General features: G+C 37.6%; 1 protein-coding gene across 2 annotated transcripts in view; it reads right to left on the bottom strand.

Annotated features, from left to right (window-relative positions):
• LOC121367373 (myotubularin-related protein 3-like) overlaps window positions 1-15,808 on the bottom strand; it is a 52,691-nt gene that overhangs the window by 9,535 nt on the left and 27,348 nt on the right. For both annotated transcript variants that reach the window (XM_041491508.1, XM_041491509.1), the window contains exons 10-14: window positions 6,513-6,708; window positions 5,889-6,074; window positions 5,037-5,207; window positions 3,674-4,771; window positions 2,156-2,386 (exon numbers count right to left, since the gene is read on the bottom strand). In XM_041491508.1, the coding sequence (XP_041347442.1) occupies window positions 2,156-2,386; window positions 3,674-4,771; window positions 5,037-5,207; window positions 5,889-6,074; window positions 6,513-6,708 (1,882 nt within the window). The remainder of the gene's footprint in view (window positions 1-2,155; window positions 2,387-3,673; window positions 4,772-5,036; window positions 5,208-5,888; window positions 6,075-6,512; window positions 6,709-15,808) is intronic.

Genomic DNA, 15,808 nt, shown 5'->3' with positions numbered 1-15,808 from the left:
ACTAGAGCACATTGATAGGCTATTGGGACGGGAACAACCCCAATCAGAGAATGGGTCCACTGAGGTGGGTGAATCCCTCGATGAAGCACTTCATGTGAATGCTCTACCGACAGAGCTAGATCACACCCCTTCATCAACAATTAAAGTTTGTTTTGTTTAACAACACCACAAGAGCACATTGATGTCAAACATTTGGTAATTCTGACTCGTAGTCATCAGAGGAAACCCGCTATATTTGTCCTAATGCAGCAAGGGATCTTTTATATGCATCTTCTCACAGACAGGAAAGCACATACCATGGCCTTTGACCAGTTGTGGTGCACTGGTTGGAACGAGAAAAATCATCAACAGATGAACTTTCTTAAAATTACAATAAAAACAAGCATTATAAAAGTCCTGCTAAAGCAATACATGTCCCCTACTGAACCCAACAATATTTTGTATCTCCTAAATTTAAGGGACATATCGTTATGAAATGTGGGTAAATCACCATGAAAGATAAATTTATCAGTAACAGTACATGATAAAGAAATATACAAAATGTTAGCTCAATATCTCCAGACTTTCTGAAAAAAAGTCTGGAAAACAAATTTTCACATCTAAGTTCAAGGGCCATAACTCTGTCAAAAATGGGTAATTTGCAATGAATGTTAGTGTTTTATTTAATGACACCAATGGAGGACATTGATTAAATTTGCAATGAGAGTCAAACTTGATCTGTGACAGTACATTATAAAGCTATACACTGGTGGCACCTAAGTCTGCGCACCTAAGCATTTGTGTTATATTTTTAAAGTTAAAATCTTTAAAAAAAATATTTGTTTCACCGTCACAGTACAATGGAACAATAAACATGTAATGAGCACATTTTTAGTGGCACCCCTTGTATTTACTGGCCTGCATGACGGCACATAAGTCTGCACAGTAAAAACTAAAAACAACCACTTCTGTCACTAATATGCACAGAAACAACAGGTAATGGATCAGACTTTTTAACAATTCTAGACAACAAACACTTCCTATTATAGTCTGTTTCAGGAAAATTTAGACTATAAAAATAAGATAAATATAAATGGTGTTCCATGCTCCTTAGTTTGGATAACACAAAATGACAATATCAAAAAAGGCCAATGTCAAAATTTATGATCATTATTCAACAAAAGTTGTCTGTTATAAAATGTGTTAATGAGCAGAAATAGTGTTAATTAGAAATAAAGGACAATCAATAATAATTTTGAAACAGACTAATAGCTAAAAATAGACCATGTCCTAACAGTATAAGCTTTATAGTCTGAGCAGCCATATTGGTTGTGTTGTGTCACTCGGAGGAAAATTCAAAGTATGCTTGGATATATATGTTAACAGATGAAATAAAACAGTGATTTCATTTATGGATTCATAAATTACAATAAGGTCTGTACTGAAGCTTCTGTGTAAACTTGTGTAAGGTAATATACAAGGTTGATCATTACAGCGGTGACAAACATGTGTTGACAGGTGATACAAAAACATGTTGATCGAGGCTGGCAAAAGTATACTTTTAGTGCATTAATTCAGAGTTTTTTCAATCAAATTGTTATCTACCAGTTTTATACATATATTCACAATCAAGATGTGTTGTTTAATAATTGTTTTATGAATTAAATTAACGTTATTTGTTTGTTTACAAACATACCCCAACACTTGTTTCAAGATGTAATGTAAATCATTAACATGCGCAGACTACGGTGACATGAGTGTACACAAAATGTCAGGTCAGTATCTCAAGGCTGTCTAAAAAACCGTCCAGAAAACTATTACAACTACTACTACTAGAACTACTATTACTAAAATTGTCAGTTTCCTTGTGTCTGTGTACACTGTATTGGACAAGCCAGGGATTTATCACGGATATTTCGCTGTGGTCTCATGTCTGATGTGATTGTGAAAATTAGAGCTAGTAAATCATACTTGGAATGTTTTCAGTCCACTGAATGATGCAATGCACCACTATTAAATTAATTTATTACAACAGACATAATTAAATATTTATAAACATTGGGAATTTTTACTACAGAAATTGGGAATGCCACTTTGTTTTGGGAAGGAGCCTATTCGGACCCATAGAACACCTGGTTAAATTCCTGTAAGCCTTCCATGACAACGAGTTACTAACGTTTTCAGCCCCAATCTCGATAGGATCTCGTCCTATTCCGTTACATCCTAGAGAATTGAGTTTCCTGCACGCGGCCGCCAGCTGGAACTGGAGGATCTCCACCTGTCGTTTGTACTCCACCTCGATGTGTTGCATCCGCTGCTGGACCGGGTCAACAAACGCAGTCAACCCGTCGCTGTCCAGGTGACGACTCAGTCCGTTCAGCTGCCTCGATAGTGGAGACTCCAGCACCTAGAAATATGTCAGGCTTTTGTTGAGATAAAACCCATACATTTGTCGCAACAGCATTTTAAAACATAATGTGTAATTACAAACCAGAACACCTGATGTACATTTAAAACCAGGTTAAAACAGCAAGTTAAGATGCTTAGGTCGTCATGACAAAATATATCGTGATTTGGAGTCGTTCAACCATTTCAGAAAGGCAATGACTAACTAGTAGAGTTCTAATTTTTATTTAAAGACGGAAGCAGTGAGAAAAAAACAAGGGAAAGAAAAGAAGTTCAAACACACAAAAATTCACTTCATCAGTGTTCGAAATAAGCACTTGTCCGTTTGTCCCGACAAGTGAAAATCTTTATGGACAAGCAAAATATGCCTCAGTGGTTGTCCAATCGACAAGTAAAAATGTACAGTGCAGTTTCATTTGTAGCAATCACAAACATCATCCTGATACTTGAATAAAATAAACCATTCATTTCTAGATGTATTTGTCCAGTGGACTAGTAAAAAATTCTGCATATTTCTATCACTGTTGATTATTATTTTTTAAGCATTAGCCTTAGTTCCCTTATAAGGTGATTTTCCATGTTAGTGGACTAAATGACTTTAACTCACATAGTGTGCCATCAATTTAATTATTGTAGTTGTGACTGTGTGCTGCTATTATTGTAATGTCACAAAAAGGCTAAAATCACATTATCATTCCAGCACAGACATGAAAAGGTTAACCTTGAACTGCCAGTCATGTGGAAACATTGGTATTTATAACCATAAAACTGATTTTAAAAACATACATATATATCTACACCAAAATGCATTTGCGTGCGCACACACCCCCCACACACAAGCATGAATAATTACACGACGCACAGCACACTGACAAACACATCGTACCTTCACATCCCCGGTGCCTGGCATGGGCGGACACTTCCCACACACAAGCATGAATACTACACAACGCACACAGCACACCGACAAACACATCGTACCTTCGCAGAATGACTACACGACACACAGCACACTGACAAACACATCGTACCTTCGCATCCCCGGTACCTGGCTTGGGCAGACACCTCCCACACACAACCATGAATACTACACAACGCACACAGCACACCGACAAACACATCGTACCTTCGCAGAATGACTACACGACACACAGCACACTGACAAATGCATCGTACCTTTGCATCCCCGGTGCCTGGCATGGGCGGACCCCCCCCCCCCCCCCCCCCCCCCCCCCCCACAAGCATGAATGACTACACAACGCACAGCACACTTACAAACACATCATACCTTCGCATCCCCGGTGCCTGGCGTGGGCGGACAGGTGGAATTCCTCGAACTAAGTGGTGTTGGAATCGATGACGAAGACTGAGACGGACTGGGGCTGTTGATGACATCGTGTCTCCCCACGTGCCCACAATCCAGCTTGAGGACGGGCTGGTGACGAAACAGTTTGAGATCGTTGATGAGCAACCGTGAGTCCCCGTAACCACAGTTGACATGCGGGTCACTGATATCACTGGTGCTCGTGCTAATACTAGAGTTCTTGTGGAAATGTTTTCTAACCGGACACGAGTCCGTGACCACCTCATCGGACAAACCGTTCACTAAACCATTATGGCCAATTTCCAAACTATTGTCGTCTATGATTGTGTCTGTTGAACTCTCCACAGACAGTGAAGTCCTTTGGGCAAGCTTTTTACTTATTATATCAACTGACCCGTTCTTAATGGGACCATCGATTCCGTTTTCTTGAATACCGTTTTCGTCATCACTCATGTGTCCATTGGAATACACTCCGTTGAGTGAACTCTGCGAATCGTTTTGTAAAGTAATTCCATCCAATGTTATCTGCACAACTTTCTCTGCTTCCGCCGAGTCGGAGTTTTCACTGGCACTCTCGCTCGGTGTCTCGCTGTGTCCGTTGGTCAGCGCGACTTCGTCTGTTACGTGTCCATTTTCAAGAAACCCATTGAGGCCGATATCCCTATGACCATTCTCCACCACATCGGGCTCAGCATCGTCGCCATTCTCTTGTAACACAACATCTCCGTTCACAGTCACATCATCAGCATCACTTTCATTGGCTAGGCCGTTGGCAGCATTTATTTCCTTGATGAGCAGGCCGGATTCCTGCACTGCATGGCTGATGTTCGGGTCGCTCATTCTTCGCCCTGCTACGGGTGTGTGGTCAGCAAGGGTTGCCAGATTTTCACACGATCGAGTTTTCTGCACCCCTGTCGGTTCTTCGTCCGGAGTTATGTCCCCTTCTTCCGAGGGTTTAATCGTCTCTTCAACAGGATCCTGGCTGGTTTCCAAGGAATTGGCAGACATATAAATGGAAAACCACAGCTCCAGTTGGTGAATACTGTATTCTGGGTATAAAACCTGAAACAGTACAAACAAATTATTTAGACATTTTTAAAATAAAAAAATAAAATTAGTGGGGGAGTCGGATACGTGACTAAATATCTCATATATTTGTTTACATACTGATGTCAAATGAACATGGCTAAAAAAGTTAAAATACTTGTACAGGACTGTAGACAGTATGTTCTTTCGAACAGTATCTATAATATATATTTTGATGGGTTTTTTCTCAAAAGTGAGCTATTACAGTTGATGGAAGGGAACATTTTAAAGGTATACTCACATGTTGGTCCACTAAAGGGTTGTACAAACAGTTATGGAATTTCTTGTTGGTGAACAGAAGTGTCCACAGGGAGGCCGTTTTGTCAGCGATGTTCTCCTTGTGTCGTTCCTTGGCCGAGTTACACAGGAACGTCCCGTACAGACATGAGTACGTGTGCTGTACCAGTTTCACCTGAACAAGTCAAGATCATCTTTAAAGACTACGGAATTAATACAAACAGGAAGCATCAGAGTATGTATTACCATCGAAATTTATCCTGCACATGGCTATTTACATAAGACACACAAATAACCATCCTCATTAAAACATTAACACACGCAAACCGTAACCCACCAAATATGAAATTAAGTAGTAGCATTTATGAACTTATTTAATAAATTCAGTTAAATTTACTTTTAATGGGTCTTTATATTGTTCCATATATGGGTCTTTATATTGTACAGTTCAAGAGTTTATTTTTAAAACAAGACATATGCCAAATTTTCTAATTTTTTAGTTAGCAGTAAAGGGTATACTGATGGTAGTACAACTCCACAATATGGTAATCGACTTTCTGCCAAAATGCAATTTATGTCCATCGAGCGAGATATTAAAACTGTGATTTGTATGACATCCGCTAAGTTATGTTGTAATAAATAGATATACTGCCTTCTGGAAACAAACTCTTCATATATTTAAGCAATTAATGTTTGACTTTATTCTCTACTTTATCAACATCTTGTACCTAAAACATATCCATGCATTTGAGGATAATCTCATTAATGTTTTATGTCAAAATCATAGAAACAGATATTAAAAGAAAAAAAAACCCGCAATGAATTGACATGTGACCACTCTTCACACATGACTCACAAGAAAGGCTTCGTTAAATTCGAAAGCACATGGGAATTTCCTAATGAGCTGATAGACGCAGTCGAGCCACTGCAGAAAGACGGGGGATTTCTCGTTTGAGTCATCAGAGTTGATGGCGTGTCCACAGCGGTCGGCAAACTTGTGACCGAATTCAAGCCACTCTCTCTCCACTAAGGACTGGAAACCCTGACAAAGAAAGAAAGAAAAGGCCACTTTTTAAAACTTAATCACAACTGATAAACAACATTATTCTGTAAAATACAAATTAGCTAAACAGCCAATACAATTAATTCTTGATCCAAAATGTGAATTCAGAAAAACCTGATAGCCTGTAGCACGGAGGCGACTTCTCATTACTGTTGTTTAGCTATACTGACTTGGTTAGTGTTGTAACACCTGGCTTGTAATGCTACCTGGATATCATATACAACTGCTACTTAATAAAATAAATCATAGATGACATTAGAAATGTCTTACTCTGATTGTCCTGTAATGTGGATCATAGATGACATTAGAAATGTCTTACTCTGATTGTCCTGTAATGTGGATCATAGATGACATTAGAAATGTCTTACTCTGATTGTCCTGTAATGTGGATCATAGATGACATTAGAAATGTCTTACTCTGATTGTCCTGTAATATGGATCCAAGAGAAGTTCGGCGACCGCGACAATCTGCGGCGTGCGGTCCCACCCGTCGGAACAGTGGACGAGGACCGGGCGCGCCTCCTTGTCGATGGTGCTCACAATGAGGCTGGCCGCTCGCAGGATGGCAGCGATGTACTGCAACCACTTGGTGTTCTCCAGACTCGACAACCAACTACAAATAACATCACAGTGATAATGTATGGACACAAGATATGCGATGTACTGCAACCACTTGGTGTTCTCCAGACTCGACTACCAGTTACAAATAACATCACAGTGATAATATATGGACACAAGATACACATTTAAAAGAAAGTCACTGTGCACATGGAATACACATTATATTTGAAAACATTGTTTTATGTTATCTTAATACTGATATAACGATCACACTCCCTTTGGTACTATAGCAAATTGTAATGACAATATACTATTACTAATTCAATAAGTGACAACTATATTTTCACAGCACACTTTCATTCCAAAATTAGGGTTTTTGGATAAAAAGCCAACCCAGACCCAAAACAAACAATTTTCACGATAACATCATATAGCTGACACAACTCAATGTTACCCATAGTAAATATACAACTTCACAACTAATTTTGGATATCTCTCTCGGTTTCGGTGGGATAGGAAACGCAAGGATATCATTGTAATGTTGGAAGATAATTGAAAGGTGAGTGATTTATTTTTGGAAAGAACTGTTTCAATTCCTTGTTTCATTTCAAAACCAAATCCTCTCTTCTCCAATACAGAGAGTTTTACTCTAAATCCGAGGTATATCATTGTTGTTAATTTCCAGCACAATTCTGCACCGATGCTCATTTACAGGTGTATGACATCTTCTTTTAGTTTTACACCATCATTATATTATTTCAATGTAGATATCTAATATGGATTCCCTTAACGAAAAAGTGGTCCATGTTTTGAGGTAGCCAACTTACTTGGACTGTTCTTATTGTACTGAGGTCTTGTTTTTGTTTTACAGCTGACAGACAACTTACTTGCACTGTTCTTATTGTAATGAGGTCTTGTTTTTGTTTTACAGCTGACAGACATCTTACTTGGACTATTCTTATTGTAGGTCTTGTTTTTGTTTTACAGCTGACAGACAACTTACTTGGACTGTTCTTATTGTAGGTCTTGTTTTTGTTTTACAGCTGACAGACATCTTACTTGGACTATTCTTATTGTAGGTCTTGTTTTTGTTTTACAGCTGACAGACAACTTACTTGGACTGTTCTTATTGTACTGAGGTCTTGTTTTTGTTTTACAGCTGACAGACAACTTACTTCCACTGTTCTTATTGTACTGAGGTCTTGTTTTTGTTTTACAGCCGACAGACAACTTACTTGCACTGTTCTTATTGTACTGAGGTCTTGTTTTTGTTTTACAGCCTACAGACAACTTACTTGGACTATTCTTATTGTAGAGGTCTTGTTTTTGTTTTACAGCCGACAGACAACTTACTTGCACTGTTCTTATTGTACTGAGGTCTTGTTTTTGTTTTACAGCCGACAGACAACTTACTTGGACTATTCTTATTGTAGAGGTCTTGTTTTTGTTTTACAGCCGACAGACAACTTACTTCCACTGTTCTTATTGTACTGAGGTCTTGTTTTTGTTTTACAGCCGACAGACAACTTACTTGGACTGTTCTTATTGTAATGAGGTCTTGTTTTTGTTTTACAGCCGACAGACAACTTACTTGGACTATTCTTATTGTAGAGGTCTTGTTTTTGTTTTACAGCCGACAGACAACTTACTTGGACTATTCTTATTGTAGGTCTTGTTTTTGTTTTACAGCCGACAGACAACTTACTTCCACTGTTCTTATGGTATTGAGGTCTTGTTTTTGTTTTACACCTGACAGACAACTTACTTGCACTGTTCTTATTGTATTGAGGTCTTGTTTTTGTTTTACAGCCGACAGACAACTTACTTAGACTGTTGTTATTGTACTGAGGTCTTGTTTTTGTTTTACAGCCGACAGACAACTTACTTGCACTGTTCTTATTGTATTGAGGTCTTGTTTTTGTTTTACAGCCGACAGACAACTTACTTGCACTGTTCTTATTGTATTGAGGTCTTGTTTTTGTTTTACAGCCGACAGACAACTTACTTGCACTGTTCTTATTGTACTGAGGTCTTGTTTTTGTTTTACAGCCGACAGACAACTTACTTGTACTGTTCTTATTGTATTGAGGTCTTGTTTTTGTTTTACAGCCGACAGACAACTTACTTGTACTGTTCTTATTGTACTGAGGTCTTGTTTTTGTTTTACACCTGACAGACAACTTACTTGCACTGTTCTTATTGTAGAGGTCTTGTTTTTGTTTTACAGCGGACAGACAACTTACTTCCACTGTTCTTATTGTATTGAGATCTTGTTTTTGTTTTACAGCCGACAGACAACTTACTTCCACTGTTCTTATGGTATTGAGGTCTTGTTTTTGTTTTACACCTGACAGACAACTTACTTGCACTGTTCTTATTGTATTGAGGTCTTGTTTTTGTTTTACAGCCGACAGACAACTTACTTGGACTATTCTTATTGTAGAGGTCTTGTTTTTGTTTTACAGACGACAGACAACTTACTTGGACTATTCTTATTGTAATGAGGTCTTGTTTTTGTTTTACAGCCGACAGACAACTTACTTGGACTGTTCTTATTGTACTGAGGTCTTGTTTTTGTTTTACAGCCGACAGACAACTTACTTGCACTGTTCTTATTGTATTGAGGTCTTGTTTTTGTTTTACAGCTGACAGACAACTTACTTGGACTATTCTTATTGTATTGAGGTCTTGTTTTTGTTTTACAGCTGACAGACAACTTACTTCCACTGTTCTTATGGTATTGAGGTCTTGTTTTTGTTTTACACCTGACAGACAACTTACTTGCACTGTTCTTATTGTATTGAGGTCTTGTTTTTGTTTTACAGCCGACAGACAACTTACTTGCACTGTTCTTATTGTACTGAGGTCTTGTTTTTGTTTTACAGCCGACAGACAACTTACTTGCACTGTTCTTATTGTACTGAGGTCTTGTTTTTGTTTTACAGCCGACAGACAACTTACTTGCACTGTTCTTATTGTACTGAGGTCTTGTTTTTGTTTTACAGCCGACAGACAACTTACTTGCACTGTTCTTATTGTAGAGGTCTTGTTTTTGTTTTACAGCGGACAGACAACTTACTTCCACTGTTCTTATTGTATTGAGATCTTGTTTTTGTTTTACAGCCGACAGACAACTTACTTCCACTGTTCTTATGGTATTGAGGTCTTGTTTTTGTTTTACAGACGACAGACAACTTACTTGGACTATTCTTATTGTAATGAGGTCTTGTTTTTGTTTTACAGCCGACAGACAACTTACTTGGACTGTTCTTATTGTACTGAGGTCTTGTTTTTGTTTTACAGCCGACAGACAACTTAATTGCACTGTTCTTATTGTATTGAGGTCTTGTTTTTGTTTTACAGCTGACAGACAACTTACTTGGACTATTCTTATTGTATTGAGGTCTTGTTTTTGTTTTACAGCTGACAGACAACTTACTTCCACTGTTCTTATGGTATTGAGGTCTTGTTTTTGTTTTACACCTGACAGACAACTTACTTGCACTGTTCTTATTGTATTGAGGTCTTGTTTTTGTTTTACAGCCGACAGACAACTTACTTGGACTATTCTTATTGTAGAGGTCTTGTTTTTGTTTTACATCCGACAGACAACTTACTTGCACTGTTCTTATTGTATTGAGGTCTTGTTTTTGTTTTACATCCGACAGACAACTTACTTGGACTATTCTTATTGTAGAGGTCTTGTTTTTGTTTTACAGCCGACAGACAACTTACTTGCACTGTTCTTATTGTACTGAGGTCTTGTTTTTGTTTTACAGCCGACAGACAACTTACTTAGACTGTTCTTATTGTAGAGGTCTTGTTTTTGTTTTACACCTGACAGACAACTTACTTCCACTGTTCTTATTGTAGAGGTCTTGTTTTTGTTTTACACCTGACAGACAACTTACTTAGACTGTTCTTATTGTAGAGGTCTTGTTTTTGTTTTACACCTGACAGACAACTTACTTCCACTGTTCTTATTGTATTGAGGTCTTGTTTTTGTTATACAGCCAACAGACAACTTACTTAGACTGTTCTTATTGTACTGAGGTCTTGTTTTTGTTTTACAGCCGACAGACAACTTACTTAGACTGTTCTTATTGTAGAGGTCTTGTTTTTGTTTTACAGCTGACAGACAACTTACTTCCACTGTTCTTATGGTATTGAGGTCTTGTTTTTGTTTTACACCTGACAGACAACTTACTTGCACTGTTCTTATTGTATTGAGGTCTTGTTTTTGTTTTACAGCCGACAGACAACTTACTTGTACTGTTCTTATGGTATTGAGGTCTTGTTTTTGTTTTACAGCCGAGAGACAACTTACTTGCACTGTTCTTATTGTACTGAGGTCTTGTTTTTGTTTTACAGCCGACAGATAACTTACTTGGACTGTTCTTATTGTAGAGGTCTTGTTTTTGTTTTACAGCCGACAGACAACTTACTTGGACTGTTCTTATTGTAATGAGGTCTTGTTTTTGTTTTACAGCCGACAGACAACTTACTTGGACTATTCTTATTGTAGAGGTCTTGTTTTTGTTTTACAGCCGACAGACAACTTACTTGGACTATTCTTATTGTAGGTCTTGTTTTTGTTTTACAGCCGACAGACAACTTACTTGCACTGTTCTTATTGTACTGAGGTCTTGTTTTTGTTTTACAGCCGACAGACAACTTACTTGCACTGTTCTTATTGTACTGAGGTCTTGTTTTTGTTTTACAGCCGACAGACAACTTACTTGCACTGTTCTTATTGTACTGAGGTCTTGTTTTTGTTTTACAGCCGACAGACAACTTACTTGCACTGTTCTTATTGTACTGAGGTCTTGTTTTTGTTTTACAGCCGACAGACAACTTACTTGCACTGTTCTTATTGTACTGAGGTCTTGTTTTTGTTTTACAGCCGACAGACAACTTACTTAGACTGTTCTTATTGTAGAGGTCTTGTTTTTGTTTTACAGCTGACAGACAACTTACTTCCACTGTTCTTATGGTATTGAGGTCTTGTTTTTGTTTTACACCTGACAGACAACTTACTTGCACTGTTCTTATTGTATTGAGGTCTTGTTTTTGTTTTACAGCCGACAGACAACTTACTTAGACTGTTCTTATTGTACTGAGGTCTTGTTTTTGTTTTACAGCCGACAGACAACTTACTTGCACTGTTCTTATTGTACTGAGGTCTTGTTTTTGTTTTACAGCTGACAGACAACTTACTTGCACTGTTCTTATTGTAGAGGTCTTGTTTTTGTTTTACAGCTGACAGACAACTTACTTCCACTGTTCTTATTGTATTGAGATCTTGTTTTTGTTTTACAGCCGACAGACAACTTACTTCCACTGTTCTTATGGTATTGAGGTCTTGTTTTTGTTTTACACCTGACAGACAACTTACTTGCACTGTTCTTATTGTATTGAGGTCTTGTTTTTGTTTTACAGCCGACAGACAACTTACTTGGACTATTCTTATTGTAGAGGTCTTGTTTTTGTTTTACAGCCGACAGACAACTTACTTGGACTATTCTTATTGTAATGAGGTCTTGTTTTTGTTTTACAGCCGACAGACAACTTACTTGGACTGTTCTTATTGTACTGAGGTCTTGTTTTTGTTTTACAGCCGACAGACAACTTACTTGCACTGTTCTTATTGTATTGAGGTCTTGTTTTTGTTTTACAGCTGACAGACAACTTACTTGGACTATTCTTATTGTATTGAGGTCTTGTTTTTGTTTTACAGCTGACAGACAACTTACTTCCACTGTTCTTATGGTATTGAGGTCTTGTTTTTGTTTTACACCTGACAGACAACTTACTTGCACTGTTCTTATTGTATTGAGGTCTTGTTTTTGTTTTACAGCCGACAGACAACTTACTTGGACTATTCTTATTGTAGAGGTCTTGTTTTTGTTTTACAGCCGACAGACAACTTACTTGGACTATTCTTATTGTAGAGGTCTTGTTTTTGTTTTACAGCCGACAGACAACTTACTTGGACTATTCTTATTGTAGAGGTCTTGTTTTTGTTTTACACCTGACAGACAACTTACTTCCACTGTTCTTATTGTATTGAGGTCTTGTTTTTGTTATACAGCCAACAGACAACTTACTTAGACTGTTCTTATTGTACTGAGGTCTTGTTTTTGTTTTACAGCCGACAGACAACTTACTTAGACTGTTCTTATTGTAGAGGTCTTGTTTTTGTTTTACAGCTGACAGACAACTTACTTCCACTGTTCTTATGGTATTGAGGTCTTGTTTTTGTTTTACACCTGACAGACAACTTACTTGCACTGTTCTTATTGTATTGAGGTCTTGTTTTTGTTTTACAGCCGACAGACAACTTACTTGGACTGTTCTTATTGTATTGAGGTCTTGTTTTTGTTTTACAGCCGACAGACAACTTACTTAGACTGTTCTTATTGTACTGAGGTCTTGTTTTTGTTTTACAGCCGACAGACAACTTACTTGCACTGTTCTTATTGTACTGAGGTCTTGTTTTTGTTTTACAGCCGACAGAGAACTTACTTGGACTGTTCTTATTGTAGAGGTCTTGTTTTTGTTTTACAGCCGACAGACAACTTACTTGCACTGTTCTTATTGTATTGAGGTCTTGTTTTTGTTTTACAGCCGACAGACAACTTACTTGTACTGTTCTTATTGTATTGAGGTCTTGTTTTTGTTTTACAGCCGACAGACAACTTACTTGTACTGTTCTTATTGTACTGAGGTCTTGTTTTTGTTTTACAGCCGACAGACAACTTACTTGCACTGTTCTTATTGTACTGAGGTCTTGTTTTTGTTTTACAGCCGACAGAGAACTTACTTGGACTGTTCTTATTGTAGAGGTCTTGTTTTTGTTTTACAGCCGACAGACAACTTACTTGGACTGTTCTTATTGTAATGAGGTCTTGTTTTTGTTTTACAGCCGACAGACAACTTACTTGGACTATTCTTATTGTAGAGGTCTTGTTTTTGTTTTACAGCCGACAGACAACTTACTTGGACTATTCTTATTGTAGGTCTTGTTTTTGTTTTACAGCCGACAGACAACTTACTTGCACTGTTCTTATTGTACTGAGGTCTTGTTTTTGTTTTACAGCCGACAGACAACTTACTTGCACTGTTCTTATTGTACTGAGGTCTTGTTTTTGTTTTACAGCCGACAGACAACTTACTTGCACTGTTCTTATTGTACTGAGGTCTTGTTTTTGTTTTACAGCCGACAGACAACTTACTTAGACTGTTCTTATTGTAGAGGTCTTGTTTTTGTTTTACAGCTGACAGACAACTTACTTCCACTGTTCTTATGGTATTGAGGTCTTGTTTTTGTTTTACACCTGACAGACAACTTACTTGCACTGTTCTTATTGTACTGAGGTCTTGTTTTTGTTTTACAGCTGACAGACATCTTACTTAGACTGTTCTTATTGTACTGAGGTCTTGTTTTTGTTTTACAGCCGACAGACAACTTACTTGTACTGTTCTTATTGTACTGAGGTCTTGTTTTTGTTTTACAGCTGACAGACAACTTACTTGCACTGTTCTTATTGTAGAGGTCTTGTTTTTGTTTTACAGCTGACAGATAACTTACTTCCACTGTTCTTATTGTATTGAGATCTTGTTTTTGTTTTACAGCCGACAGACAACTTACTTCCACTGTTCTTATGGTATTGAGGTCTTGTTTTTGTTTTACACCTGACAGACAACTTACTTGCACTGTTCTTATTGTATTGAGGTCTTGTTTTTGTTTTACAGCCGACAGACAACTTACTTGGACTATTCTTATTGTAGAGGTCTTGTTTTTGTTTTACAGCCGACAGACAACTTACTTGGACTATTCTTATTGTAATGAGGTCTTGTTTTTGTTTTACAGCCGACAGACAACTTACTTGGACTGTTCTTATTGTACTGAGGTCTTGTTTTTGTTTTACAGCCGACAGACAACTTACTTGCACTGTTCTTATTGTATTGAGGTCTTGTTTTTGTTTTACAGCTGACAGAGAACTTACTTGGACTATTCTTATTGTATTGAGGTCTTGTTTTTGTTTTACACCTGACAGACAACTTACTTGCACTGTTCTTATTGTATTGAGGTCTTGTTTTTGTTTTACAGCCGACAGACAACTTACTTGGACTATTCTTATTGTAGAGGTCTTGTTTTTGTTTTACAGCCGACAGACAACTTACTTGGACTATTCTTATTGTAGAGGTCTTGTTTTTGTTTTACAGCCGACAGACAACTTACTTGGACTATTCTTATTGTAGGTCTTGTTTTTGTTTTACAGCTGACAGACAACTTACTTAAGACTGTTGTTATTGTACTGAGGTCTTGTTTTTGTTTTACAGCCGACAGACAACTTACTTAGACTGTTGTTATTGTACTGAGGTCTTGTTTTTGTTTTACAGCTGACAGACAACTTACTTGGACTATTCTTATTGTACTGAGGTCTTGTTTTTGTTTTACAGCCGACAGACAACTTACTTAGACTGTTGTTATTGTACTGAGGTCTTGTTTTTGTTTTACAGCCGACAGACAACTTACTTGCACTGTTCTTATTGTACTGAGGTCTTGTTTTTGTTTTACAGCCGACAGACAACTTACTTGCACTGTTCTTATTGTACTGAGGTCTTGTTTTTGTTTTACAGCCGACAGACAACTTACTTGCACTGTTCTTATTGTACTGAGGTCTTGTTTTTGTTTTACAGCCGACAGACAACTTACTTGCACTGTTCTTATTGTACTGAGGTCTTGTTTTTGTTTTACAGCCGACAGACAACTTACTTGCACTGTTCTTATTGTACTGAGGTCTTGTTTTTGTTTTACAGCCGACAGACAACTTACTTGCACTGTTCTTATTGTACTGAGGTCTTGTTTTTGTTTTAGAGCCGACAGACAACTTACTTGCACTGTTCTTATTGTATTGAGGTCTTGTTTTTGTTTTACAGCCTACAGACAACTTACTTGCACTGTTCTTATTGTATTGAGGTCTTGTTTTTGTTTTACAGCCGACAGATAACTTACTTGCACTGTTCTTATTGTACTGAGGTCTTGTTTTTGTTTTACAGCCGACAGACAACTTACTTGCACTGTTCTTATTGTACTGAGGTCTTGTTTTTGTTTTACAGCCGACAGACAACTTACTTGGACTGTT

This window comes from Gigantopelta aegis, chromosome 3 (genome assembly GCF_016097555.1).
Source record: "Gigantopelta aegis isolate Gae_Host chromosome 3, Gae_host_genome, whole genome shotgun sequence".
In the NCBI taxonomy this organism is placed as follows: domain Eukaryota; kingdom Metazoa; phylum Mollusca; class Gastropoda; order Neomphalida; family Peltospiridae; genus Gigantopelta; species Gigantopelta aegis.
The sequence above is the reverse complement of the archived record's forward strand: the minus strand, read 5'-3'. Positions and strand labels throughout refer to the sequence as shown.